Below are 27,097 nucleotides of genomic sequence, written 5' to 3' on the forward strand. Positions count from 1 at the left end.
TGTACAACTTTCTGACTTCCATTTTGGGAGTCAGCAAAAAGGAGACGTTTTCTCGGAGGAGGGCAGTTTCAGTTAAGCAGAGGGAGAAGCCCCAGGGCTGGCCACTGAATAAAAAGAGAACTTTGTTGACAGACGGTAACCTCCCAACACAGAGGGGAGTCACAGGCTGCACCTAGCCACACTCCCTGCTGTCAGCCCTGGAAAAAGGTGGGCTATGAGTGTGAAGGACTGCGGAGGTGGGAGGGAAGAGGTTGGTAAGGTTTAGGGAGTAAGCAAGAAGGCTTGCAGCGCATCCGAGAAATGGGAAGGAAGACGTGAAAAACAGGAGGAGGGGTGGGGGATGAAAACGAGGCTGAGAAGGGGTGGGGCTGTTCCTCCGCAGAGAGGAGGCCACACCCCACGCTGCCCCTGCGGTCAAGCCTGGTCAACCCCCGCAGGGTTCCCGGATGTGCTTTCCCAGCCTCCATCTTCTAAGTCTTGGAAGGCATTTTGTGAGGAGGCGCGATCTAGGTCAGCCGAGGGAAGTCTTAGATCCAACCAGTTCTCAAGGTAAGGGCCCCGAGGGAGAACTGAGGGACCTACCACCACAAAGAGAAAAACCCCCGGCCCGCCCTGCCCCTGCTGTGGGACTTGGAGGTCACAGAGGGTAAGAGAGCAACCGAGGGCTGAGGTACAGGAATACGGCAACCGGGGGCTGCAGGACGGGTCCTACTGACGGGAATACGGCAACTGAGGGCTGAGGGACGGGTCCTCCTATCGGGAATACGGTAACTGAGGGCTGAGGGACGGGTCCTCCTGACGGGAATAGGGCAACCGAGGGCTGATACGGGGAGCAGGGTGGGAATCAGTCCTCTGAGGTGGAGGTTCCCTCAGTCCTCCTCAAAGTCTTACTGTTTATTCCCTACAGGGCCGGCACCTCCTCCCTTCAGTCGTGGGGATGCGGCGCTCAGCTCTCGGCAGCCATTTTCCTGCCAAGGCTGATATGAGGGTCAGGGTGGGAATCTGTAAGCAGTAACTAAAAGTGTCTGTTTTTGTCTAAAACTAGAAAAGGCAGGCGCGCCACCCCGAGGGCCTAGGAGTCTTCTGGCGACAGAGGAGGCTGAACCGGGGCTGCAGCCAGGGAGGCGGCACTGGGCTTCCTGGGGAGCCCGTCACAGGCAGGGCCTATTCACGACGCAGGAAGGGCCAAGGTTGGCCTGCAGCCCTCCGCCAGGACCAGACGTCTGCAGGGGCTCCCCTGAAAGCCAGCAGTGCTGGTTCAGGTGAGTATCTTCCTCTGGTTTATTTTTTAAAATAAATCCTCTCTTTCCCGCCTTTTGCTACCCCCACCCTTTCAGATCCTGCCATCGGGGTGGGCGGCTAGGTGGCTCTGTAGGGAATAAATAAGGAGACTTTGAGGAGAACTGAGGGAACCCCCTCAGAGGACAGATTCCAACCCTACTCCTCGTATCAGCCCTGGCAGAGCTCCCCAGTTGGCTCAAGCTCAGCCGCAGCCTCCTCATTTCTGAGTGAAGGGTGTAAGGGACGGGGAGGCCTTGGTCTGAGGGTCCCACGGCAAGTCAGCAGAGGCAGCTGCCTCCGGTTGGCAGAGGGAAGATTCCCAGGCCCTGCTGGGGATAAGAGGGAGGACTGAAGTGTCATATGTGCTTCAGAGCAGATGTGAGGCTGCCCCGACTGTCCCTGTGGTAGAGTATGGGATGTGGCTGCCTCTTCACTACCTCCCTCTGCTCTCAGGGATGTGGAGGTTGCTCTGAGGTTTTGCCTCAGGCCGGCAGAGTGGTAGGAGATGTGGCCCGGTCTGAGAAAATGTGACAACGCTAATACAACTCTCAGTGGGCCACAAACCCCAGAACTGTGGGGCTCTGGATGTCTCGCCAGCCCCAGCTGCAATCTTTAGCCAGAGGGGCTCTGTTGCTGCTGCTGCTCCTTTTGTTTGTTTGTTTTGGGAGAAGTTTCTGTCTTGTCACCCAGGCTGGCGTGCAATGGCATGGTTTCAGCTCACTGCAACCTCCACCTCCCGGGTTCAAGTGATTGTCCTGCTTCTGCCTCCCAAGTAGCTGGGATTACAGGTGTCCACCACCGTGCCTGGCTGATTTTTGTATTTTCAGTAAGACAGAAATACATGTTGTCCAGGCTGCTGTCGATCTTCTGACCTTAGGTGGTCCACCCGCCTTGGCCTCCCAAAGGGCTGGGATTACAGGCATGAGCCAGAGTGCCCAGCCCTCTCTCACTTCTTCTTGCAGGGGGTCCAGGAACCAGGAGTTGAAGACCAGGGTCTGAGTTCCACTTCTAAACTCAGCACAGCAGAGGAGGCCCAGGCAAAGCTAGGAGTCAAGGTGAGTGCACACCCTGACAGTGTACCAAGGGCCCTACTCCCACAAACAGAGCAGACGTGGCAGCACCCAGTCCTAACCACCTACTGCCATTCCTGCTGCCCCAGGCTCTGCCAGCCAACTGTGCCCTGAGGTGCTTTCTCACATTCTCCTACAGGTTCCCACAGAGCAAACGCCCTAGGAAGACAGGCGATCTGTGAGGCCTAGAGTACCATCTTAAGAGAAGGAGACTTGTAAGGCAGCCTTTGTCAGAGCCATCATGGGTGAGTTGCTCAGCTGAGACCGCTCACACGGTCCCTATCTCCCTCAGGCCTGTGGGACCCCATCATTCCCATTTGTGCTCAGTCACACGTTTACCTGCTGCTCCTGAACAATATTCATCATGCCTCTCTTTCCAAACCTTTCATGCCCCAGCTTTGAGCAAGACTTCCAGAGCCCAATTTTAATACTGGAGTTGGTAGATTCACAGGATCCCACAGACGAGGAACAGGAGGAAACCTCCTCCATTTTCTCTTCCTCTTTCTACTTTTAATTCTCCTCCTCTTCCTCCTCCTCCTCCTCCTCATCTTCTTCCTTCTCCTCATTCTCATTTTTTTCTCTGATTTTGGATGTTCAAGCAGACAAGGAGATGCCTGCTGCTGGGATGCCGAGTCTTCTCCAGAGTTCTCCTGAGAATCCTCAGAGTCCACCGGAGGGGCCTGACCAGTCTCCTCTCCAGAGTCCTGTAAGCCCCTTCGTCTCCTCCACTTCATTGAGTCTTCAGAGTCCTCCTGAGAGTCCTCCTGAGAGTCCTCAGAGTCCACCTGAGGGGCCTGTACAGTCTCCTCTCCTGAGTCCTGTGAGCTCCTCCTCCACTTCACTGAGTCTTCCCCTAAGGTCCCCTGAGTATCCCAAGATTCCTCCTGAGGGGCCTTCCCAGTCTCCTCTCCAGAGTCCTGTGAGCACCTTCGTCTCCTCCACTTCAGTGAGTCTTCAGAGTCCTCCTGAGAGTCCTCCTGAGAGTCCTCAGAATCCATCTGAGGGGCCTGTACAGTCTCGTCTCCTGAGTCCTGTGAGTTCCTCCTCCACTTCACTGAGTCTTCCCCTGAGTTCCCCTGAGGATCCCCAGAGTCCTCCTGAGGGAACTGCCCAGTCTCCTCTCCAGAGTCCTGTGAGCACCTTCGTCTCCTCCACTTCATTGAGTCTTCAGAGTCCTCCTGAGAGTCCTCAGAGTCCACCTGAGGGGCCTGTACAGTCTCCTCTCCTGAGTCCTGTGAGCTCCTCCTCCACTTCACTGAGTCTTCCCCTGAGTTCCCCTGAGGATCCCCAGAGTCCTCCTGAGGGGCCTGCCCAGTCTCCTCTCCAGAGTACCCTGAGCCCCATCCTCTCTTTCACTTTGTTGAATCTTTCCCAGAGTTTCCCTGAGAGTCCTCAGAGTCCTCCTGAGGGGCCTGCCCAGCCTATTTTCCAGAGTTTTGTGTGCTCCTTCTCCACTTCACTGAGTCTTCTCCAGAGTTTCCCTGAGAGTCCTCAGAGTCCTCCTGAGGGGCCTGCCCAGCCTATTTTCCAGAGTTTTGTGTGCTCCTTCCCCACTTCACTGAGTCTTCTCCAGAGTTTCCCTGAGAGTTCTCGGAGTTCTCCCGAGGGGCCTGTGCAGTCTCCTCCCCAGAGTCCTGTGAGCTCCTCCTCCTCCAGTTCATTGAGTCTTCTGCAGAGTTCTCCCGAGAGCCCTCAGAGTCCTCCTGAGGGACCTGCCCAGTCTCCTCTCCAGAGTGCTCTGAGCCCCTTGATCTCTTCCACTTTGTTGAATCTTTTCCAGAGTTTCCTTGAGAGTCCTCAGAGTCCTTCTGAGGGGCCTGACCAGCCTGCTTTCCAAAGTTCTGTGTGGTCCTTCCCCTCCACTTCACTGAGTCTTCTCCAGAGCTTTCCTGAGAGTCCTCAGAGTCCTCTTGAGGGGCCTGCCCAGCCTATTTTCCAGAGTTTTGTGTGCTCCTTCTCCACTTCACTGAGTCTTCTCCAGAGTTTCCCTGAGAGTCCTCGGAGTTCTCCCGAGGGGCCTGTGCAGTCTCCTCCCCAGAGTCCTGTGAGCTCCTCCTCCTCCAGTTCATTGAGTCTTCTCCAGAGTTCTCCCGAGAGCCCTCAGAGTCCTCCTGAGGGGCCTGCACAGTCTTCTCTCCTGAGTCCTGTGAGCTGCTCCTGCACTTTACTGAGTCTTCCCCAGAGTTTCCCTGAGAGTCCTCGGATTCCTCCTGAGGGGCTGTCCCAGTCTCCTCTCCAGAGTCCTGTGAGCTCATTCACCTCCTCCTCCCGCTCCTCCTCCTCCCCCTCCCCCGTCTCCCCCTCCCCCTTCTTCCCCTCCCCGTCTGCCACCTACCCTACCCCTCCCCCTACCCCTCCCCCTCATACCCCTTCCCCTCCTTCTTCCCCTCCCACTCCCCCTCCCCCCCGTCCCTCGTCCCCTCCCCCTTCCCCTCCTCCCCCTCCCCCTCCCCCTCCCCCTCCTCCTCCTCCTCACTCTCCTCCTCCTCCCCGGCCTCCTCCCCCGCCTCCCCCTCCTCCTCCCTCTCCTCCCCCTCCTCCTCCCTCTCCTCCCCCTCCCCCTCCTTTTCCTCCTCCTCCTGTTCATTGAGATTTCTCCAGAGTTCTTCTGAGAGTCCTCACAGTCCTCCTGAGGGGCCTGCACAGTCTGCCCTCCAGGATCCTGTGACCTCCTTCTCCTTCAGTCCACTGAGTTTTCCCCTGAGTTCCCCTGTGTGTCCCCAGAGTCCTCCTGAGGGTCCTTCCCAGTCTGCTCCCCAGGGTCCCGTGAGCACCTTTTCCTCCTGTCCATTCCCTCTTACCCTGAGTTCCCCTGAGTGTCCCCAGAGTCCTCCTGAGGGGCCTTCCCAGTCTGCTCTCCAGGGTCCTGTGGGCTCTTTCTACTCCTCCACTTTATGGAACCCATCCAGTGAAGAGTCCAGCAGCCCAGCAGATGAAGATACAAGAACCTCAGACACCTTACTAGACAGTGAGTCCTTGACAGATAATGAGTCCCCGACAGCCACTGAGCCCTTGTTTGCTCATACACTGGATGAAAAGGTGGATGAGTTGGTGTGATTTTCGTCAGCAGGTACAGGGGCTACTTTCCTATGATCTTCAGGAAAGCCCGTGAGTTCATAGAGATTCTTTTTGGCATTGCCCTGACAGAAGTGGGCCCCGACCACTCCTATGTCTTTGTAAATACATTAGACCTCACCTGTGAAGGGAGTCTGAGTGATGAGCAAGGCATGCCCCAGAACCGCCTCCTGACACTTATTCTGAGTATAATCTTCATAAAAGGCTCCTGTGCCTCTGAGGAGGTCATCTGGCATGTGCTGAATGGAATAGGGGTATGTGCTGGGAGGGAGCACTTCATCTTTGGGGAGCCCAGGGAGCTCCTCACTAAAGTTTGGGTACAGGAACATTACCTGGAGTACCGGGAGGTGCCCAACACTTCTCCCCCACGTTATGAATTTCTTTGGGGTCCGAGAGCCCATTCAGAAATCAGCAAGAGAAAAGTAGTAGAGTTTTTGGCCATGCTAAACAATACCGTCCCTCGTTCCTTTTCACCCTCATACAAGGATGCTTTGAAACATCTAGAAGAGAGAGCCCAGGCCACAATTGACACCACAGATGACTCCACTGTCACAGACGGTGCAAGCTCCGATGTTTCCCAGCCCGTCTTCCCCTGAGCAAAGTCTAAGGCAGAATCTTCCTTTTGAGTGTGAACAGGGCAGGCGAGTTTCTATGCCATGGAGGGCCCGGGTGAAGCTGGCGAGAACAGAGTGTTTGCGTTTCTGTTCCATATGGTAGTTAAGGGATTTACCTATTTTACTTTGGGGTATTTTTCAAATGCTTTTCCTTTTAATAACAGGTTTAAATAGCTTCAGAAACTTAGTTTATGGAGTTTATGAATATTAGTCTCACATGTGCTGCTGTTTAACTGGTTTAGGGGTAACGGTTTGATAGTTTGTAAAACACACACACACACACACACACACACACACACACGATTGGGAAAACCTGCCTTATCTGTGGTCTGTCACACTTTAATATGGTATTACTGTAGCAATTTTCTTTAAATTGTAAAAGAACTCTGGAGTTGAATAGTGGAACAAAACAAAGGATTGTTAATATTTGCATTTCCTCATACCCTTTAGTCTGCTGTTCTTGAAAATTAAAGATACGTACCTGGTTTTCTTGGCTTGTTTAATAAAGTAGCAGAGATTAAATGATAATAAATAAAAATATCACGGACTCCTTTATTTGACGAACATTATATCAGCATTTGCTCATGGAAGTTACGTTTAGTAGTGAAGTTACTATTAAAGGCAAGACTTACACCTACTCATAAAACGGTAGAGTATAGGTACAGAAGCCATATCGGGAACTTGGTAAGATTTTTCTCTTCAATCTAAAGAGTAAGTTTAAAAAGGAGTGGGGCGGTGAGACTCCAGTTGGAGCCTTCAAACAAAAAGGCCCTGAGCTAAGGCAGTTTTGGGCTTCGGGAAACTGCACTTGCTTCTGTGGGAGCTGATTTTTATGAAGCTGGGTGGTGGCGGGGCCCAGACTCTCAGAAGGTGAGAGAAAAGCCTGGAATGGAAAGCTACTTGAGCAGTTCCCTCTGGGTGAAGGATGAGGCAGAGAGGAGTCTCCACATGGGGAAGTAATGGGAGGTGTCCTGCAGCTCTTGTGCACTTGAACACAGTACTTTTGTCCAGCCCCAGGACTTTCCCACGTTATAGCACTGTCCTTTCGATCTCCCGTGTGCTCTCGTGCAACTATGGAACCTGGCCTGCTGACTAACTTGTCACCGTGTTTCCCACTCTGAAGGCTGTACCCAGCTCTCAGTGCCAGACGCCATTGACATCTACCCTTCCCCTAACATAGACCACTCTCTGTCTCTGCAGAAGTTCCCTGACTGATCCATCCCTCTCCCTGGCTCCTCTGTGATAACAGACTTTGATGTGAATATACACTTTGAATAGTGACATTTCCATACATATGCTGGGCATCTTCACCACATTCTCAACATATTTCCAAATAGACTGCAGAGTAAAATCTAATTTGTCACACAATATACTTGTTTTAGGGATGTAAGCCTAAGGTAGATATAGCGTATTTGAAATCATCGTAATATTTGATATTTGTAGTAGGATTTTAATAAAATACATTATTTGAAACGGGGCGCTGAACCCAAATACAGATGAATGAGCTTTTGTAGGTGATCAAATGCCAATCTTTCCTTAATAAACTTTGTAGATAAGGAAAGACTGTAGAAATCACTTTGCAAATGATCTACAAGAAGACGAATTTCTTAAAAAACAAAAAAATCTTGAAACCTGCCTCGGAGGTAACAAGGGTACTTTGTGGACATGCCAGCTCTGATGAGAAAAGAAAGTTATAGTTAAACATCCTTCCCCTGTCTCTTTTCTGTGTACCTGCCCCACAGGAAAATCTTTTTTTTGCAGTGTGCCACAGGCACATGTATAGCTGTTCAGGAATGTTCCATCGTATGGAGGGTGGCCGAGGCTCACAGGTAGATTATTTATCATACACCAAAAATAGGAGAGTATTGTCAGCCTAAAGAAATTATATAGCTTATTAAAAGGACAGTGCAAAGTGCTATTGAGGGAATAAGGTTGACTCTCCCTGCCAAGATTTACAAAATTGTTTTAAAACAGGATGTAATCTTGTGTTTGAAACCACGAGTCACTTTGTTGGTGCAAGAAAATGTTGGAAGATTTCAAGGCTATGCTGACATTCCCAGAAATAATTCCAAGAAATGAAGAAACTGTCATAAATCATAGTAGTTGGTTTTAATTGAGCACCATAATAACATATGGGAGAAACTACAAGTGCCCATTTTCATTTGTCTACCTCACCTTCTTGGGTGGTTCATTTATAGTTAGAAGCCAGTGCATCATTCCCGTGCTTTTGTTTCTGTTGAGCAGTTAACATGTGTTGTGATGTGGAGCTACAAGTGGAAAGCAGCTTGGATTCTTGGGTCAGGCGAAAGCCAGGATGGACTGTGTATTAGTCTATTATACCATAACAGAATACCACAAACTGGGTGACTGAAAAAACAGAAATTATTTTCTCACATTTCTGGAGGCTAAATATCTAAGGTGAAGATGTTGGCCAGTTTGATTTCTTCCCTGGCCTCTCCGTGGCTTGCTGATTGCTACTTTCTCAGTGAATTCTTACATGGTTGTTCCTTAGTCTGTGTGTCTGTATCTTAATCTGCTCTGCTTATGAGGACACCAGTCATATTGAATATGATCCTAACCGTAAAATCTCATTTTACCTTAATTGCCTCTTCAAAGGTTCTGTCTCCAAATACGATGACATTCTGTAGTACTGGGGTTAAGACGTGGATATATCATTTTGGGGAGAGGGGGCACAATTCAGCCCATAACACCCTGCCAACTCAAACCGGAATTTATGTGCACAAAAATCAACTTGTGTTAAGCCATTTAACTTTCAGGAGATTTTTTTCTGTTCCATCAGCTTGCTTTCACTTAATCTGACTACTACAGTACTCCTCTTGCTTTTCTTAGGGTTATCTCAGTATTTTAGTTAAAAGTAAATAGCACATGTATTTTTGTGGCAAAAAATTCCAAAAATACATAGAAATTGCATTTTTTCCTTTAAAATTTTCAAAATTCAGCCTCCTACTCAGAAGTTGCCACAAGTAACAATGTGGCTGTGTAAATTTTGAAAGATGATTTTTGATTTCTGGCTTTTATAAAGATAGATGTGCTATTTTGTATATACACATGTATGTATACACACACGTATGTAATGATATAATGATATACATATAGATCTGTGACACTTGCCTTTGCCACTATTATAGGTTCAATTGCCTCTTCTGCAAAATTCTACATTTTTAAAATTGAAATGTGACATGACTTGTAGATAGGATTATTTCAAAGGCAATCAAGTTAAAATGAGGTTATTAATGCTGGCCTCAATGGAAATCACTAAAAAGGGGATATGTAACAAACCTACACTTGCATCTCTGAATTTAAAATTAAATAAAAATTTTAGATACATACATCAAATTTAACTGCTCTGTAAAGTTTTATTTATTTAGGCAAATATCTGTGGGTTTCCACCTTGAGCTCTGAGGTTTGATACAACAATCCTGGCTATGAGCAGAGGCCATCTGCCCCTGGGATGTGGCGACAAAGCTAAGGAAGGAAGTCAGCACATGAACAGCTGAATTGATCCTGGCCATAGTGGGTGGAGAGAACTCTAATCCTCAGGGAAATCTCTGGCAAAGCCACAAGTCAACCTTTTTTGGAATCTTAGGGCTCCTGAATCCTTCTGAGGGTCCTGTCAGGAGTAAGAATTGTTGAAAGGAAATATGCGGAGCTCTTATCCATGTGGAAAGGGAGACAGTCCTCTACGCCTATCAGGTCAGCAACCTGGCAATGCCACGAAGTCAGTAAAGTGTTTGTGGACCTGGTCAGGGTGTCTATCATCAACACAACATCCCTCCGTCATGACTTTCTGGAATAGAACTGCTCGGGTTATATGTCTTGAAATCTCAGAGTTCCAATGGTCAGCAGGAGGACTGGTCAAGTAAGAGGGGGAATAAATCCATCATCGTCCCGGGTAGCCTTTCCCTAGCTACTGTTGAGATCCAAGTCTTACCCTCAAAAAGCAAAGGCTTGTGAAAGCAGCTAGGCCTTCTATGGCTGAGACAAGGGGAAGAGAGGAAGTGCCATTTCGTCTGTTCCTCTTTGACTCATATCATCTCACTCCTCTTGTTACTGAAGTGACCAATGACCCCGACCTCTTTCAGTTCTTTCAACTCTAGCCTTACTGATGCTCTGATTTACTCATACTGCTGACCCACTAAAAGATAATCTATACGAAGACTTATTTATTATTCTGTGCATTTCTGTGTTTTTGAAGTATTTATAATAAACATTTTTAAAGTAGCTTTTGAATTTCCCTGTAATTGCGTTTTTTTTTAATAATATGAAAAAGGGTTCCACTTACGTTAGGTTTTTTATATGGATATTGAGTTATTCCACTGATAGTATTTTAACAAGACAGTCTCCTGTTCTAAAGCTGCAACATTTTTAAATCAGTTAAGCTTGCATTTAGACATGTTTTGTTGGTTTTGTTTTTCAGGACTTTCCATTCAGTTCCATTGGTCTATCTGTTAATCCATACACCCAAATCTCAAACTCTTTGTTACAACGGCTTGTTTGTAATTCTTACTATCTGGTGGACAGATTGCTCGTTTTCAAGAGTGCTTTGACTATGCTTTGCTATTTGCATGTCTTCATAGTTTAGAGCCAGGTGATTCAGTCCGGGCGCGGTGGCTCACGCCTGTAATCCCAGCACTTTGGGAGGCTGAGGTGGGTGGATCACGAGGTCAAGAGATCGAGACCATCCTGGTCAACATGGTGAAACCCCATCTTTACTAAAAATACAAAAAATTAGCTGGGCATGGTGGCGCGTGCCTATAATCCCAGCTACTCAGGAGGCTGAGGCAGGAGAATTGCTTGAACCCAGCAGGCGGAGGTTGTGGTAAGCCGAGATCGCTCCATTGCACTCCAGCCTGGGTAACAGGCTAGCGAAACTCCATCTCAAAAAAAAAAAAAAAAAAAAGAATCAGGTAATTCATACATGCCTTCATGTCCAAAGGCATTTTGTTGTTTTGATTTGGGATCACGATTGAACTATAGATTCCATTTTAACACAAACTATTGGAACTTCATTCCCATGAATTATTTTATTTTATGTTCTTGTGGGTCTTCATTAATATTTTAAATAACATTTTCACAGTTTTTCTGTAATGTTTTAATTTTTTTGTTTAAAAATTTTTAATGTACTTAATGTTTGGAATGATAGGTTAGAGGTTATATTTTATTTCTCTTTCTTTCTTTCTTGTTTCTTTCTCTCTCTCATTCTTTCTGTCTTTTGTTCCTTTTTTGATAGAGTCTCACTCTGTCGCCCAGGCTGGAGTGGAATGGTGTTATCTCAGCTTACATCCTCCACCTTCCAGGTTCGAGCAGTTCTTCTGCCTCAGCCTCCCGAATACATGGGATTACAGGCACCCACCATCATGCCTGGCTAATTTTTGTATTTTTGGTAGAGATGGGATTTCACCATGTTGGTCAGGCTAGTCTTGAACTCCTGACCTTTGGCCTCCCAAAGTGCTGGGATTACAGGCATGAGCCACCGTGCCCATCCTTATTTTCAAAGTCATTTTTGCCACAAGAAAATAAAGTTCATTTTTTTCTATGTTGACTTTATACCTAGGAAACTTATGTATTTTCATCTATCGATAAGCTTGGCCGTTCCACTGTTGCCGATGGTATGCCCATTTGAGCATAGACTCTGCTGCTGCTGCCCCAGTGAAGCACTTTAGACAACAACCTCCATCAGAGTGTTGTCAGTGGACAGGGAACACCTCAGCATCTGTAGCACAGCAGTTGCTTTACCTCACAGAGAGAGAGAGAACAATGATGTGGGCTTGGTACCAGTCCCCAAAGTTGGAGTGCACAGCTCAAGAGTCCTGACCTGAGCTTTTGCCCACTAAAATCTTTCAGACATGAAGCCACTTGATAGAACCCAGCACTGTCAAACCCTCAAAGGCATCAAAGAGTAAAAAGAATAAAAAACCCATTCAACTTATAGCAAATTCAATTAATAAAGGAACATCAGCCCACGCAGATAAGAAAGAACCAGCACGAGAACTCTAGCAACTCCAAAAACCAGAGCATATTCTTCCCTCCACACTACCACACTAGTTCTCTAGCAATGGTTCTAAACCAGGGTGAAATGGCTACAATGACAGAGAATTTAGAATCCGGATAGGGACACAGATAATTGAGATTCAGGAAAAAGTCAAAACCAAGGAATCTAAGGAATCCAATAAAATGATATAAAAGCTGAAAGATGACATCTTCATTTTAAGAAGGAACCAAGCAGAGCTGATAAGGCTTAAAATCTCACCTAAGGAATCTCATATTACAATTAAAAGTATTAAAAGCAGAATAGACTCAGCAGAGGAAAAATCTCTGAGCTGGAAAACCAGTTCTCCGAATCAACTCAGTCAGAAAAAATGTATATAGAAAAAGGAATAAGAAATAATGACTCAAACCTCTGAGAAACTTGAGATTATGTAGTGAGACCAATCCTGCAACACATTGACATCCCTAAAAGGGAGGGAGAAAGAACAAGCAACTTGTTAAACAAATTTAAGGGTATCATTCACAAAAATTACTCTGCCCTTACTGGATGGTCAGCATTCAAATTCAGGAAATCCAGAGAAGCCCTGTGAGATGCTATATAAGACAAGCATCCCCAAGTCACATAGTTGTCATATTCTTCAACGTCAACATGAAAGAAAAAAATATTAAAGGCAGCTAGAGAGAAGGAACAGGTCACCAACAAAGGGAACCCTATCAGAGTGGACATCAGGATGGATAAATACCAGGTAATATTTAGGCTGGTAAGCAGCAACATCACTCTCTGAATGAATAATCATTTACATAGTAGTTGCATATGTTTATGGGTTACATGAGATATTTTGATATAGGCTTGCTATGTGTGATAATCATATCAGGGTAAATGGGTTATCCATCAGGACAGACATTGATCCTTTGTGTTGCAATCCGATTATACTCTTTTAGTTATTTCAAAATGTAAAATTAAATCATTTTGACTATGGACATCCTGTTGCGATAGCAAATACTAGGTCTTATTGATTCTCTCTAACTGTTTTTTCCCTCTAACATCCTCATTTCTCCCCCAGCCCCCATCTACATTTCTCAGTCTCAGGTAATCATCCTTCTACACTATCTCCATGAATTCAGTTGTTTTAATTTTTAGCTTCCACAAATATGCAAGAACGTGTGAAATTTGCCTCTCTGTGCCTGGCTTATTTCACTTACCATAATGACCTCCAGTGCCATCCATGTTGATGCAAATGACAGGATCTCATTGTTTTTTATGGCTGAATAGTACTCCATTGGAATACAATTTCTTTATCTATTCATCTGCTGAGGGACACTTGGGTTGCTTCCTAATCTTGGCTATGGTGAATGGTGCTGCAGCAAACAGGGTCGTGCAGATATCTCTTCAGTGTACTGATTTTCTCCATTGACTGATTTTCTTCATTTTGGGTAAATACCTGGGAGTGAGATAACTGGATAGTATGGTAGCTTTGTTTTCATTTCTGGAGGAATCTCCAAGCTGTTATCCATAGTGGTTTTATCAATGTACATTCCCATCAACAGTATAAACAAACTGGGGTACATCTATACAATGGAATACTATGCAGCCATAAAATGAAAAGACCTATCAAGCCATGGAAAGACAGGGATGAACATAAAAAGCATGTTGCTAAGTGAAATAAGTTAATCTGATACCTTGGTTATCGTTTACTCCTATTTCAATTATCCAAACGATGGTGCCCTTTTTATGTTAAGATTCCTGGCCAGACACAATACCTCGTGCCGTAATCCCTGCACTTTGGGAGGCTGAGGAGGGTAACTCACCAGAGGTCAGGAGTTCAAGATGAGCCTGTCCAACGTGGTGAAACCCCATCTCTAATAAAAATAAAATAAAAATAAAAATAGCTGGGCATGGTGGCACGAACCTGTAATCCTAGGCACTCAGGAAGCGGAGGCACAAGAATTGCTTGAATCTGGAAGGCAGAGGTTATACGGAGCCAAGATAGCACCATTGGACTCCAGTCTAGGTAACAGAGTGAGACTCCCTCTCAAGTTAAAAAAGAAAAAAAAGATTCCTGCGTGACAAGGTTGGATTGATCCAGTAACATCAATTATATTTGATATAGTCTCATTCTCATATTGACTTTCTTCTTTGGGGACCTCCCCTGTCAAAACTCATAGGTTGTAACCTAATCCCGAATATTATTATATTTTCATTATGTCAGTATATTTTGTTATGGCAACCCAAAATGACTACCACAGTCCTCTATATTCTCTGACTCTCTTTCTGGTACTCTCCCTAGCAAGTGGGCTTCTAGTATTTTCCACTATGCCATCCACTTACTTTGAATGGTCTGCTCCCTCCCTGGCTAAATAGTGAGGGGAGAGAAAAATAACAGAGAAGTTTTCTCTCACCCTCTTCGGAACAACGATCTTCTTGTCAGAGAAAAGGATGTTCCTACTCAGAGTTTTAGATGCCTGACCAGCTCTTGCTAGTGCTCTCCTTGGAGGATTACACCTTCACGAATGGGGCTGGCTTGCCTGGAGGCAAACCTGGAAGAAGAAAGGAATTTCTCATGTTCTCTTTGTCTTTTAGGAATCTCCTATCCTATTTATTCAAACACAAAGTTTTCCTAGAAAAAAATGAAAAGTAAATTGGAGGCCTTTCCTTAGAACACTTTATCTCTATATCATGTGAAATTCTTCAGTTTTATATGCCTTTAAGTCCAAGCGGGAAGACAGAGAAGGAAAAAAAGTAAAGAAAACTACCCACAATATCAAAATATTACTCTGAATTCAAGTCAACCTCTTTTGGAGTCTCAGGGCTCCTGAATCTTTCTGAGGGTCCTGTTAAGAGTAAGAGAAGCAGAAATTCCTTTCATGTGGATCGCCAATCCATGTGTAGAGGGAGACAGGCCTCTACTCCAATCACATTTGGGCAACCTGGCACTGGATTTAAGTTGACAAAGTGTTTGTGGACCTGGTCAGGTTTCTGTCATCAACACAATATAGCCCGTTCATGATTTTCTGGAAAAGAACTACTCACGTTCTATTTCTTAGATCCCCAGAGTTACAGAGGTCAGCAGAAAGACTGGTCAAATAGGAGGGGGAATAAATACATCATTGTCCCAGGTAGCCTTCCTCTAGCCACTGTTGAGTTTTAAGTGCTACTCTGAGAAAGCAAAAGGCTCATGAAAGTAGCAAGGCCTTCTATAGGCTGAGACAAGGGGCAGAAGGAGCAGCCATTTCCTCTCTTCCCCTTTGACTCATATTATCTTGCTTCCTTCTGTTACTGACATGACCAACGACCCCAGCCTCTTTCAATCCTTTCACCTCTATCCTTACTGATGCTGTAATATATTTTTACTGCTGACTCGCCAAAAAGTAATCTTAAACAGACCCTTATTTATTATTCTGTATATGTCCGTGTATATTTGAAGATTTTTTGTAATCTAGTATTTTTTAAGTAGGCTTTGCATCTCCTAGTGATAGTTTTGTGTATGGTGTGAAGAAGGGTTCCACTTAAATTAGGATTTTTATATGGATACTCAGTTGTTCCACTGACACCTATTTCTGCAAGACTGTTCCACGTTCTAAGGCTGTGATTTTTTTCTTATCAGTTAAGGGCATATTTAGGCTGGTTTTGTTGCTTTTGTTTTCTCAGGACTGTCCACTCAGTTCCATTGGCCTATGGACCAATTCCTGCATCTAAATCTCAAACTCTTCATTACATTAGCTGCTTTGTAATTCTTACTATCTGGTAGACTAATTACTCTTTTTCAAGGATGTGTTGACTGTGCTTGACCATTTGCACGTCTTTATATTTAGAATCAGGTGATTCACACATGTCCAAAGCCATTTGGTTGTTTTGATTTGGGATTGCAATCAATCTATAGATTCTTTTTTCTGGAAGAACTAACATATTTAAAATATTGAAACTTCATACCTATGAATTTATTTTATTTTATATTTATGTAAGTCTTCATTAATATGTCTCAACAACATTTTACAATTTTCATCTGTAAAATTATTTTTGGTTAAGCATTTTTCTAAGATACTTGATACGGTAGTATGATAGGTTAAAAATTATATATTCTTTACTTTCATTTTCACACTCTCTCCCTGACAGAAAACAAAGTTGACATTCTTTGGAATACCGATCTGATATTAGCAAACTGATATATTATTGTATATTGAATAAATTACCTTTAGTTCTTTTTTTTTTTTTGAGACGGAGTTTAGCTCTTGTTACCCAGGCTGGCGCGCAATGGCGCAATCTCGGCTCACCGCAACCTTCGCCTCCCGGGTTCAGGCAATTCTCCTGCCTCAGCCTCCTGAGTAGATGGGATTACAGGCTTGAGCCACTGCGCCCGTACCAAATTATCTTTAGTTCTTCTGGGTTCTTTTCACGCACAGTCAAAGCATCCATTAATCACATAAGCTTGTTTCCAACTGGCCAATCCCCATCCCTTCATTTATTTCTTTTTGCATTACTACCCTTGCTACTACCTCTACTATAAAAAGTAATAGAAATACTCATAGCAGACACTCTAGGTGAAGTCCCAAGTTCAAACTAGAAGCTTTCAACATTTAAAATATTTAAAAGATACATCTGCTACAGGTTTTTCATACATATCTTTTATCTAGATTGGTAACTTTTTTCATATTTAATAAACTTTATTTTAAAATAATTTTAGATTTACAAGAAAATTATGACAGTGTTCAAGAATATTCTTATATGCCCCGTAATCTATTACTTCTGTTATTAAGGTCTTACATTGGTAAGTTTTCCTAAAACTAATAAACCAATATTGATACACAAACATCCACTGTTTATTAATAAACATACTTTACTCATATTTATTTCCTTGTAACAAAATTCTGTTTTCTGTCCCAGGATCCCCTGAGGATACTCCATTACATTTATTCATCATGTCTCTTTAGATGCCCTTTGGCTGTGCCAATTCACTGACACTTTTCTTGATTTTGAAAACCTTGACAGTTTGGAGGTATATGGTCAGGTTGCCTTTGATTGTGAATTATGTGATAATTTTGTTTTGATTTGATGTAGGTTATGTTTTCTTGGACGATGAAGTGTCATTCTTATATACTGACAGCACATAGTACCAACATAATTTATCACTGATGCTGTTAATTTCATTCCCATGGTGACATAGTGTTTTACAGTTTTCTTCAGGGTAAAGTCACATGATATTTTTTTTTCCCGGTGTCATACTCTCATATTGGGAAGGACGGGAAGACCCAGGACCAGCCAGTAGTCAGATGAGACCTCTGAGGGAAAACTGCAGAGATTCCTTGCCCATGAAGAGGAGGATCCACAGAAACCAGCTTCCCACCTGCTGTCATCCCTGGGAGGCCCTGGGGCTGGTGGCCCACTATGATGTCCCCTGACATCTTAGTGGGCAGAAAGAGGAGAGGGCTGTGCTCAGGTGACTTTCATTTCAGATCACGAAGGGGGAAGGGACGCAGGACCTTCCAGGCATCCCCAGGATGATACAGAGGAAGAACCGCCGAGGTATCCCACCCCAGACACAGAAGGACCCACAATAACCAGCCCTTGTTTTCACCCCTAGGAGGCCTTGGTCAGGACCATTAGGGAGAGATGCTAGCGTGATTCATTTCCTCTTGGGGTTTCATGGAAATAGGAACCTGGATCTGAGGCACAGTCTCTGGAGAGGAGGGCGACAGAGTGGAGGCCCTGTCAGGAATAATATGCTAAAGAAGACTGAGGGGCCTTCCCACCGCATTTCAGACGGAGGGCAGTGGAGCCCTGCCTGGGGCCTGGGAGGCCCTATCCCACTGTGGTTGGATGTGTTGCTACCTCTCTTGCACCCTGCAGGTCTCAGGGATGGGAGGGGCTTATTTGGAGGTGAAAGACTCCGACCCACAGAGTCAGTGAGTCCAGGCGCAGCCCCTCGGGAAGGCTGGAAGGGAACACCCAAGGCTGGTAGTGTCCCTCCACTGTCCCTGTACCTGCTGCCAGCTCCGGAGGACCCCATCAGGGTCCCCAGATGTACAACTTTCTGACTTCCATTTTGGGAGTCAGCAAAAAGGAGACGTTTTCTCGGAGGAGGGCAGTTTCAGTTAAGCAGAGGGAGAAGCCCCAGGGCTGGCCACTGAATAAAAAGAGAACTTTGTTGACAGACGGTAACCTCCCAACACAGAGGGGAGTCACAGGCTGCACCTAGCCACACTCCCTGCTGTCAGCCCTGGAAAAAGGTGGGCTATGAGTGTGAAGGACTGCGGAGGTGGGAGGGAAGAGGTTGGTAAGGTTTAGGGAGTAAGCAAGAAGGCTTGCAGCGCATCCGAGAAATGGGAAGGAAGACGTGAAAAACAGGAGGAGGGGTGGGGGATGAAAACGAGGCTGAGAAGGGGTGGGGCTGTTCCTCCGCAGAGAGGAGGCCACACCCCACGCTGCCCCTGCGGTCAAGCCTGGTCAACCCCCGCAGGGTTCCCGGATGTGCTTTCCCAGCCTCCATCTTCTAAGTCTTGGAAGGCATTTTGTGAGGAGGCGCGATCTAGGTCAGCCGAGGGAAGTCTTAGATCCAACCAGTTCTCAAGGTAAGGGCCCCGAGGGAGAACTGAGGGACCTACCACCACAAAGAGAAAAACCCCCGGCCCGCCCTGCCCCTGCTGTGGGACTTGGAGGTCACAGAGGGTAAGAGAGCAACCGAGGGCTGAGGTACAGGAATACGGCAACCGGGGGCTGCAGGACGGGTCCTACTGACGGGAATACGGCAACTGAGGGCTGAGGGACGGGTCCTCCTATCGGGAATACGGTAACTGAGGGCTGAGGGACGGGTCCTCCTGACGGGAATAGGGCAACCGAGGGCTGATACGGGGAGCAGGGTGGGAATCAGTCCTCTGAGGTGGAGGTTCCCTCAGTCCTCCTCAAAGTCTTACTGTTTATTCCCTACAGGGCCGGCACCTCCTCCCTTCAGTCGTGGGGATGCGGCGCTCAGCTCTCGGCAGCCATTTTCCTGCCAAGGCTGATATGAGGGTCAGGGTGGGAATCTGTAAGCAGTAACTAAAAGTGTCTGTTTTTGTCTAAAACTAGAAAAGGCAGGCGCGCCACCCCGAGGGCCTAGGAGTCTTCTGGCGACAGAGGAGGCTGAACCGGGGCTGCAGCCAGGGAGGCGGCACTGGGCTTCCTGGGGAGCCCGTCACAGGCAGGGCCTATTCACGACGCAGGAAGGGCCAAGGTTGGCCTGCAGCCCTCCGCCAGGACCAGACGTCTGCAGGGGCTCCCCTGAAAGCCAGCAGTGCTGGTTCAGGTGAGTATCTTCCTCTGGTTTATTTTTTAAAATAAATCCTCTCTTTCCCGCCTTTTGCTACCCCCACCCTTTCAGATCCTGCCATCGGGGTGGGCGGCTAGGTGGCTCTGTAGGGAATAAATAAGGAGACTTTGAGGAGAACTGAGGGAACCCCCTCAGAGGACAGATTCCAACCCTACTCCTCGTATCAGCCCTGGCAGAGCTCCCCAGTTGGCTCAAGCTCAGCCGCAGCCTCCTCATTTCTGAGTGAAGGGTGTAAGGGACGGGGAGGCCTTGGTCTGAGGGTCCCACGGCAAGTCAGCAGAGGCAGCTGCCTCCGGTTGGCAGAGGGAAGATTCCCAGGCCCTGCTGGGGATAAGAGGGAGGACTGAAGTGTCATATGTGCTTCAGAGCAGATGTGAGGCTGCCCCGACTGTCCCTGTGGTAGAGTATGGGATGTGGCTGCCTCTTCACTACCTCCCTCTGCTCTCAGGGATGTGGAGGTTGCTCTGAGGTTTTGCCTCAGGCCGGCAGAGTGGTAGGAGATGTGGCCCGGTCTGAGAAAATGTGACAACGCTAATACAACTCTCAGTGGGCCACAAACCCCAGAACTGTGGGGCTCTGGATGTCTCGCCAGCCCCAGCTGCAATCTTTAGCCAGAGGGGCTCTGTTGCTGCTGCTGCTCCTTTTGTTTGTTTGTTTTGGGAGAAGTTTCTGTCTTGTCACCCAGGCTGGCGTGCAATGGCATGGTTTCAGCTCACTGCAACCTCCACCTCCCGGGTTCAAGTGATTGTCCTGCTTCTGCCTCCCAAGTAGCTGGGATTACAGGTGTCCACCACCGTGCCTGGCTGATTTTTGTATTTTCAGTAAGACAGAAATACATGTTGTCCAGGCTGCTGTCGATCTTCTGACCTTAGGTGGTCCACCCGCCTTGGCCTCCCAAAGGGCTGGGATTACAGGCATGAGCCAGAGTGCCCAGCCCTCTCTCACTTCTTCTTGCAGGGGGTCCAGGAACCAGGAGTTGAAGACCAGGGTCTGAGTTCCACTTCTAAACTCAGCACAGCAGAGGAGGCCCAGGCAAAGCTAGGAGTCAAGGTGAGTGCACACCCTGACAGTGTACCAAGGGCCCTACTCCCACAAACAGAGCAGACGTGGCAGCACCCAGTCCTAACCACCTACTGCCATTCCTGCTGCCCCAGGCTCTGCCAGCCAACTGTGCCCTGAGGTGCTTTCTCACATTCTCCTACAGGTTCCCACAGAGCAAACGCCCTAGGAAGACAGGCGATCTGTGAGGCCTAGAGTACCATCTTAAGAGAAGGAGACTTGTAAGGCAGCCTTTGTCAGAGCCATCATGGGTGAGTTGCTCAGCTGAGACCGCTCACACGGTCCCTATCTCCCTCAGGCCTGTGGGACCCCATCATTCCCATTTGTGCTCAGTCACACGTTTACCTGCTGCTCCTGAACAATATTCATCATGCCTCTCTTTCCAAACCTTTCATGCCCCAGCTTTGAGCAAGACTTCCAGAGCCCAATTTTAATACTGGAGTTGGTAGATTCACAGGATCCCACAGACGAGGAACAGGAGGAAACCTCCTCCATTTTCTCTTCCTCTTTCTACTTTTAATTCTCCTCCTCTTCCTCCTCCTCCTCCTCCTCATCTTCTTCCTTCTCCTCATTCTCATTTTTTTCTCTGATTTTGGATGTTCAAGCAGACAAGGAGATGCCTGCTGCTGGGATGCCGAGTCTTCTCCAGAGTTCTCCTGAGAATCCTCAGAGTCCACCGGAGGGGCCTGACCAGTCTCCTCTCCAGAGTCCTGTAAGCCCCTTCGTCTCCTCCACTTCATTGAGTCTTCAGAGTCCTCCTGAGAGTCCTCCTGAGAGTCCTCAGAGTCCACCTGAGGGGCCTGTACAGTCTCCTCTCCTGAGTCCTGTGAGCTCCTCCTCCACTTCACTGAGTCTTCCCCTAAGGTCCCCTGAGTATCCCAAGATTCCTCCTGAGGGGCCTTCCCAGTCTCCTCTCCAGAGTCCTGTGAGCACCTTCGTCTCCTCCACTTCAGTGAGTCTTCAGAGTCCTCCTGAGAGTCCTCCTGAGAGTCCTCAGAATCCATCTGAGGGGCCTGTACAGTCTCGTCTCCTGAGTCCTGTGAGTTCCTCCTCCACTTCACTGAGTCTTCCCCTGAGTTCCCCTGAGGATCCCCAGAGTCCTCCTGAGGGAACTGCCCAGTCTCCTCTCCAGAGTCCTGTGAGCACCTTCGTCTCCTCCACTTCATTGAGTCTTCAGAGTCCTCCTGAGAGTCCTCAGAGTCCACCTGAGGGGCCTGTACAGTCTCCTCTCCTGAGTCCTGTGAGCTCCTCCTCCACTTCACTGAGTCTTCCCCTGAGTTCCCCTGAGGATCCCCAGAGTCCTCCTGAGGGGCCTGCCCAGTCTCCTCTCCAGAGTACCCTGAGCCCCATCCTCTCTTTCACTTTGTTGAATCTTTCCCAGAGTTTCCCTGAGAGTCCTCAGAGTCCTCCTGAGGGGCCTGCCCAGCCTATTTTCCAGAGTTTTGTGTGCTCCTTCTCCACTTCACTGAGTCTTCTCCAGAGTTTCCCTGAGAGTCCTCAGAGTCCTCCTGAGGGGCCTGCCCAGCCTATTTTCCAGAGTTTTGTGTGCTCCTTCCCCACTTCACTGAGTCTTCTCCAGAGTTTCCCTGAGAGTTCTCGGAGTTCTCCCGAGGGGCCTGTGCAGTCTCCTCCCCAGAGTCCTGTGAGCTCCTCCTCCTCCAGTTCATTGAGTCTTCTGCAGAGTTCTCCCGAGAGCCCTCAGAGTCCTCCTGAGGGACCTGCCCAGTCTCCTCTCCAGAGTGCTCTGAGCCCCTTGATCTCTTCCACTTTGTTGAATCTTTTCCAGAGTTTCCTTGAGAGTCCTCAGAGTCCTTCTGAGGGGCCTGACCAGCCTGCTTTCCAAAGTTCTGTGTGGTCCTTCCCCTCCACTTCACTGAGTCTTCTCCAGAGCTTTCCTGAGAGTCCTCAGAGTCCTCTTGAGGGGCCTGCCCAGCCTATTTTCCAGAGTTTTGTGTGCTCCTTCTCCACTTCACTGAGTCTTCTCCAGAGTTTCCCTGAGAGTCCTCGGAGTTCTCCCGAGGGGCCTGTGCAGTCTCCTCCCCAGAGTCCTGTGAGCTCCTCCTCCTCCAGTTCATTGAGTCTTCTCCAGAGTTCTCCCGAGAGCCCTCAGAGTCCTCCTGAGGGGCCTGCACAGTCTTCTCTCCTGAGTCCTGTGAGCTGCTCCTGCACTTTACTGAGTCTTCCCCAGAGTTTCCCTGAGAGTCCTCGGATTCCTCCTGAGGGGCTGTCCCAGTCTCCTCTCCAGAGTCCTGTGAGCTCATTCACCTCCTCCTCCCGCTCCTCCTCCTCCCCCTCCCCCGTCTCCCCCTCCCCCTTCTTCCCCTCCCCCTCTGCCACCTACCCTACCCCTCCCCCTACCCCTCCCCCTCATACCCCTTCCCCTCCTTCTTCCCCTCCCACTCCCCCTCCCCCCCGTCCCTCGTCCCCTCCCCCTTCCCCTCCTCCCCCTCCCCCTCCCCCTCCCCCTCCTCCTCCTCCTCACTCTCCGCCTCCTCCCCCGCCTCCCCCTCCTCCTCCCTCTCCTCCCCCTCCCCCTCCTTTTCCTCCTCCTCCTGTTCATTGAGATTTCTCCAGAGTTCTTCTGAGAGTCCTCACAGTCCTCCTGAGGGGCCTGCACAGTCTGCCCTCCAGGATCCTGTGACCTCCTTCTCCTTCAGTCCACTGAGTTTTCCCCTGAGTTCCCCTGTGTGTCCCCAGAGTCCTCCTGAGGGTCCTTCCCAGTCTGCTCCCCAGGGTCCCGTGAGCACCTTTTCCTCCTGTCCATTCCCTCTTACCCTGAGTTCCCCTGAGTGTCCCCAGAGTCCTCCTGAGGGGCCTTCCCAGTCTGCTCTCCAGGGTCCTGTGGGCTCTTTCTACTCCTCCACTTTATGGAACCCATCCAGTGAAGAGTCCAGCAGCCCAGCAGATGAAGATACAAGAACCTCAGACACCTTACTAGACAGTGAGTCCTTGACAGATAATGAGTCCCCGACAGCCACTGAGCCCTTGTTTGCTCATACACTGGATGAAAAGGTGGATGAGTTGGTGTGATTTTCGTCAGCAGGTACAGGGGCTACTTTCCTATGATCTTCAGGAAAGCCCGTGAGTTCATAGAGATTCTTTTTGGCATTGCCCTGACAGAAGTGGGCCCCGACCACTCCTATGTCTTTGTAAATACATTAGACCTCACCTGTGAAGGGAGTCTGAGTGATGAGCAAGGCATGCCCCAGAACCGCCTCCTGACACTTATTCTGAGTATAATCTTCATAAAAGGCTCCTGTGCCTCTGAGGAGGTCATCTGGCATGTGCTGAATGGAATAGGGGTATGTGCTGGGAGGGAGCACTTCATCTTTGGGGAGCCCAGGGAGCTCCTCACTAAAGTTTGGGTACAGGAACATTACCTGGAGTACCGGGAGGTGCCCAACACTTCTCCCCCACGTTATGAATTTCTTTGGGGTCCGAGAGCCCATTCAGAAATCAGCAAGAGAAAAGTAGTAGAGTTTTTGGCCATGCTAAACAATACCGTCCCTCGTTCCTTTTCACCCTCATACAAGGATGCTTTGAAACATCTAGAAGAGAGAGCCCAGGCCACAATTGACACCACAGATGACTCCACTGTCACAGACGGTGCAAGCTCCGATGTTTCCCAGCCCGTCTTCCCCTGAGCAAAGTCTAAGGCAGAATCTTCCTTTTGAGTGTGAACAGGGCAGGCGAGTTTCTATGCCATGGAGGGCCCGGGTGAAGCTGGCGAGAACAGAGTGTTTGCGTTTCTGTTCCATATGGTAGTTAAGGGATTTACCTATTTTACTTTGGGGTATTTTTCAAATGCTTTTCCTTTTAATAACAGGTTTAAATAGCTTCAGAAACTTAGTTTATGGAGTTTATGAATATTAGTCACACATGTGCTGCTGTTTAACTGGTTGAGGGGTAACGGTTTGATAGTTTGTAAAACACACACACACACACACACACACACACACACACGATTGGGAAAACCTGCCTTATCTGTGGTCTGTCACACTTTAATATGGTATTACTGTAGCAATTTTCTTTAAACTGTAAAAGAACTCTGGAGTTGAATAGTGGAACAAAACAAAGGATTGTTAATATTTGCATTTCCTCATACCCTTTAGTCTGCTGTTCTTGAAAATTAAAGATACGTACCTGGTTTTCTTGGCTTGTTTAATAAAGTAGCAGAGATTAAATGATAATAAATAAAAATATCACGGACTCCTTTATTTGACGAACATTATATCAGCATTTGCTCATGGAAGTTACGTTTAGTAGTGAAGTTACTATTAAAAGCAAGACTTACACCTACTCATAAAACGGTAGAGTATAGGTACAGAAGCCATATCGGGAACTTGGTAAGATTTTTCTCTTCAATCTAAAGAGTAAGTTTAAAAAGGAGTGGGGCGGTGAGACTCCAGTTGGAGCCTTCAAACAAAAAGGCCCTGAGCTAAGGCAGTTTTGGGCTTCGGGAAACTGCACTTGCTTCTGTGGGAGCTGATTTTTATGAAGCTGGGTGGTGGCGGGGCCCAGACTCTCAGAAGGTGAGAGAAAAGCCTGGAATGGAAAGCTACTTGAGCAGTTCCCTCTGGGTGAAGGATGAGGCAGAGAGGAGTCTCCACATGGGGAAGTAATGGGAGGTGTCCTGCAGCTCTTGTGCACTTGAACACAGTACTTTTGTCCAGCCCCAGGACTTTCCCACGTTATAGCACTGTCCTTTCGATCTCCCGTGTGCTCTCGTGCAACTATGGAACCTGGCCTGCTGACTAACTTGTCACCGTGTTTCCCACTCTGAAGGCTGTACCCAGCTCTCAGTGCCAGACGCCATTGACATCTACCCTTCCCCTAACATAGACCACTCTCTGTCTCTGCAGAAGTTCCCTGACTGATCCATCCCTCTCCCTGGCTCCTCTGTGATAACAGACTTTGATGTGAATATACACTTTGAATAGTGACATTTCCATACATATGCTGGGCATCTTCACCACATTCTCAACATATTTCCAAATAGACTGCAGAGTAAAATCTAATTTGTCACACAATATACTTGTTTTAGGGATGTAAGCCTAAGGTAGATATAGCGTATTTGAAATCATCGTAATATTTGATATTTGTAGTAGGATTTTAATAAAATACATTATTTGAAACGGGGCGCTGAACCCAAATACAGATGAATGAGCTTTTGTAGGTGATCAAATGCCAATCTTTCCTTAATAAACTTTGTAGATAAGGAAAGACTGTAGAAATCACTTTGCAAATGATCTACAAGAAGACGAATTTCTTAAAAAACAAAAAAATCTTGAAACCTGCCTCGGAGGTAACAAGGGTACTTTGTGGACATGCCAGCTCTGATGAGAAAAAAAAGTTATAGTTAAACATCCTTCCCCTGTCTCTTTTCTGTGTACCTGCCCCACAGGAAAATCTTTTTTTTGCAGTGTGCCACAGGCACATGTATAGCTGTTCAGGAATGTTCCATCGTATGGAGGGTGGCCGAGGCTCACAGGTAGATTATTTATCATACACCAAAAATAGGAGAGTATTGTCAGCCTAAAGAAATTATATAGCTTATTAAAAGGACAGTGCAAAGTGCTATTGAGGGAATAAGGTTGACTCTCCCTGCCAAGATTTACAAAATTGTTTTAAAACAGGATGTAATCTTGTGTTTGAAACCACGAGTCACTTTGTTGGTGCAAGAAAATGTTGGAAGATTTCAAGGCTATGCTGACATTCCCAGAAATAATTCCAAGAAATGAAGAAACTGTCATAAATCATAGTAGTTGGTTTTAATTGAGCACCATAATAACATATGGGAGAAACTACAAGTGCCCATTTTCATTTGTCTACCTCACCTTCTTGGGTGGTTCATTTATAGTTAGAAGCCAGTGCATCATTCCCGTGCTTTTGTTTCTGTTGAGCAGTTAACATGTGTTGTGATGTGGAGCTACAAGTGGAAAGCAGCTTGGATTCTTGGGTCAGGCGAAAGCCAGGATGGACTGTGTATTAGTCTATTATACCATAACAGAATACCACAAACTGGGTGACTGAAAAAACAGAAATTATTTTCTCACATTTCTGGAGGCTAAATATCTAAGGTGAAGATGTTGGCCAGTTTGATTTCTTCCCTGGCCTCTCCGTGGCTTGCTGATTGCTACTTTCTCAGTGAATTCTTACATGGTTGTTCCTTAGTCTGTGTGTCTGTATCTTAATCTGCTCTGCTTATGAGGACACCAGTCATATTGAATATGATCCTAACCGTAAAATCTCATTTTACCTTAATTGCCTCTTCAAAGGTTCTGTCTCCAAATACGATGACATTCTGTAGTACTGGGGTTAAGACGTGGATATATCATTTTGGGGAGAGGGGGCACAATTCAGCCCATAACACCCTGCCAACTGAAACCGGAATTTATGTGCACAAAAATCAACTTGTGTTAAGCCATTTAACTTTCAGGAGATTTTTTTCTGTTCCATCAGCTTGCTTTCACTTAATCTGACTACTACAGTACTCCTCTTGCTTTTCTTAGGGTTATCTCAGTATTTTAGTTAAAAGTAAATAGCACATGTATTTTTGTGGCAAAAAATTCCAAAAATACATAGAAATTGCATTTTTTCCTTTAAAATTTTCAAAATTCAGCCTCCTACTCAGAAGTTGCCACAAGTAACAATGTGGCTGTGTAAATTTTGAAAGATGATTTTT

At 47.1% G+C, this 27,097-nt stretch overlaps 3 protein-coding genes across 3 annotated transcripts in view; all 3 read left to right on the forward strand.

Annotated features, from left to right (window-relative positions):
• The first annotated feature begins 450 nt into the window (after positions 1-450).
• LOC118150512 (uncharacterized) lies at positions 451-6,580 on the forward strand. The gene is given in 7 exon segments (XM_078363056.1): positions 451-549; positions 1,046-1,262; positions 2,244-2,336; positions 2,491-2,596; positions 2,951-4,677; positions 4,890-5,409; positions 5,412-6,580. Coding segments are annotated over 4 exon segments (2,862 nt in total). The 5' UTR covers positions 451-549; positions 1,046-1,262; positions 2,244-2,336; positions 2,491-2,592; the 3' UTR covers positions 6,023-6,580.
• On the forward strand, positions 6,083-25,448 carry LOC144581067 (uncharacterized). The gene is given in 6 exon segments (XM_078363057.1): positions 6,083-6,139; positions 18,975-19,055; positions 19,113-19,329; positions 21,018-22,663; positions 22,879-23,443; positions 23,446-25,448. Coding segments are annotated over 6 exon segments (3,177 nt in total). The 3' UTR covers positions 24,057-25,448.
• The window catches only part of LOC108590462 (uncharacterized), a 56,212-nt gene continuing 47,632 nt past the window's right edge, over positions 18,518-27,097 (forward strand). The window contains exons 1-2 of the mRNA XM_078363881.1: positions 18,518-18,616; positions 19,113-19,329. The gene's annotated coding sequence lies outside the window, so the exon portion shown is untranslated. The remainder of the gene's footprint in view (positions 18,617-19,112; positions 19,330-27,097) is intronic.

The sequence above is a fragment of the Callithrix jacchus genome, chromosome X (genome assembly GCF_049354715.1).
Source record: "Callithrix jacchus isolate 240 chromosome X, calJac240_pri, whole genome shotgun sequence".
Classification (NCBI taxonomy): domain Eukaryota; kingdom Metazoa; phylum Chordata; class Mammalia; order Primates; family Cebidae; genus Callithrix; species Callithrix jacchus.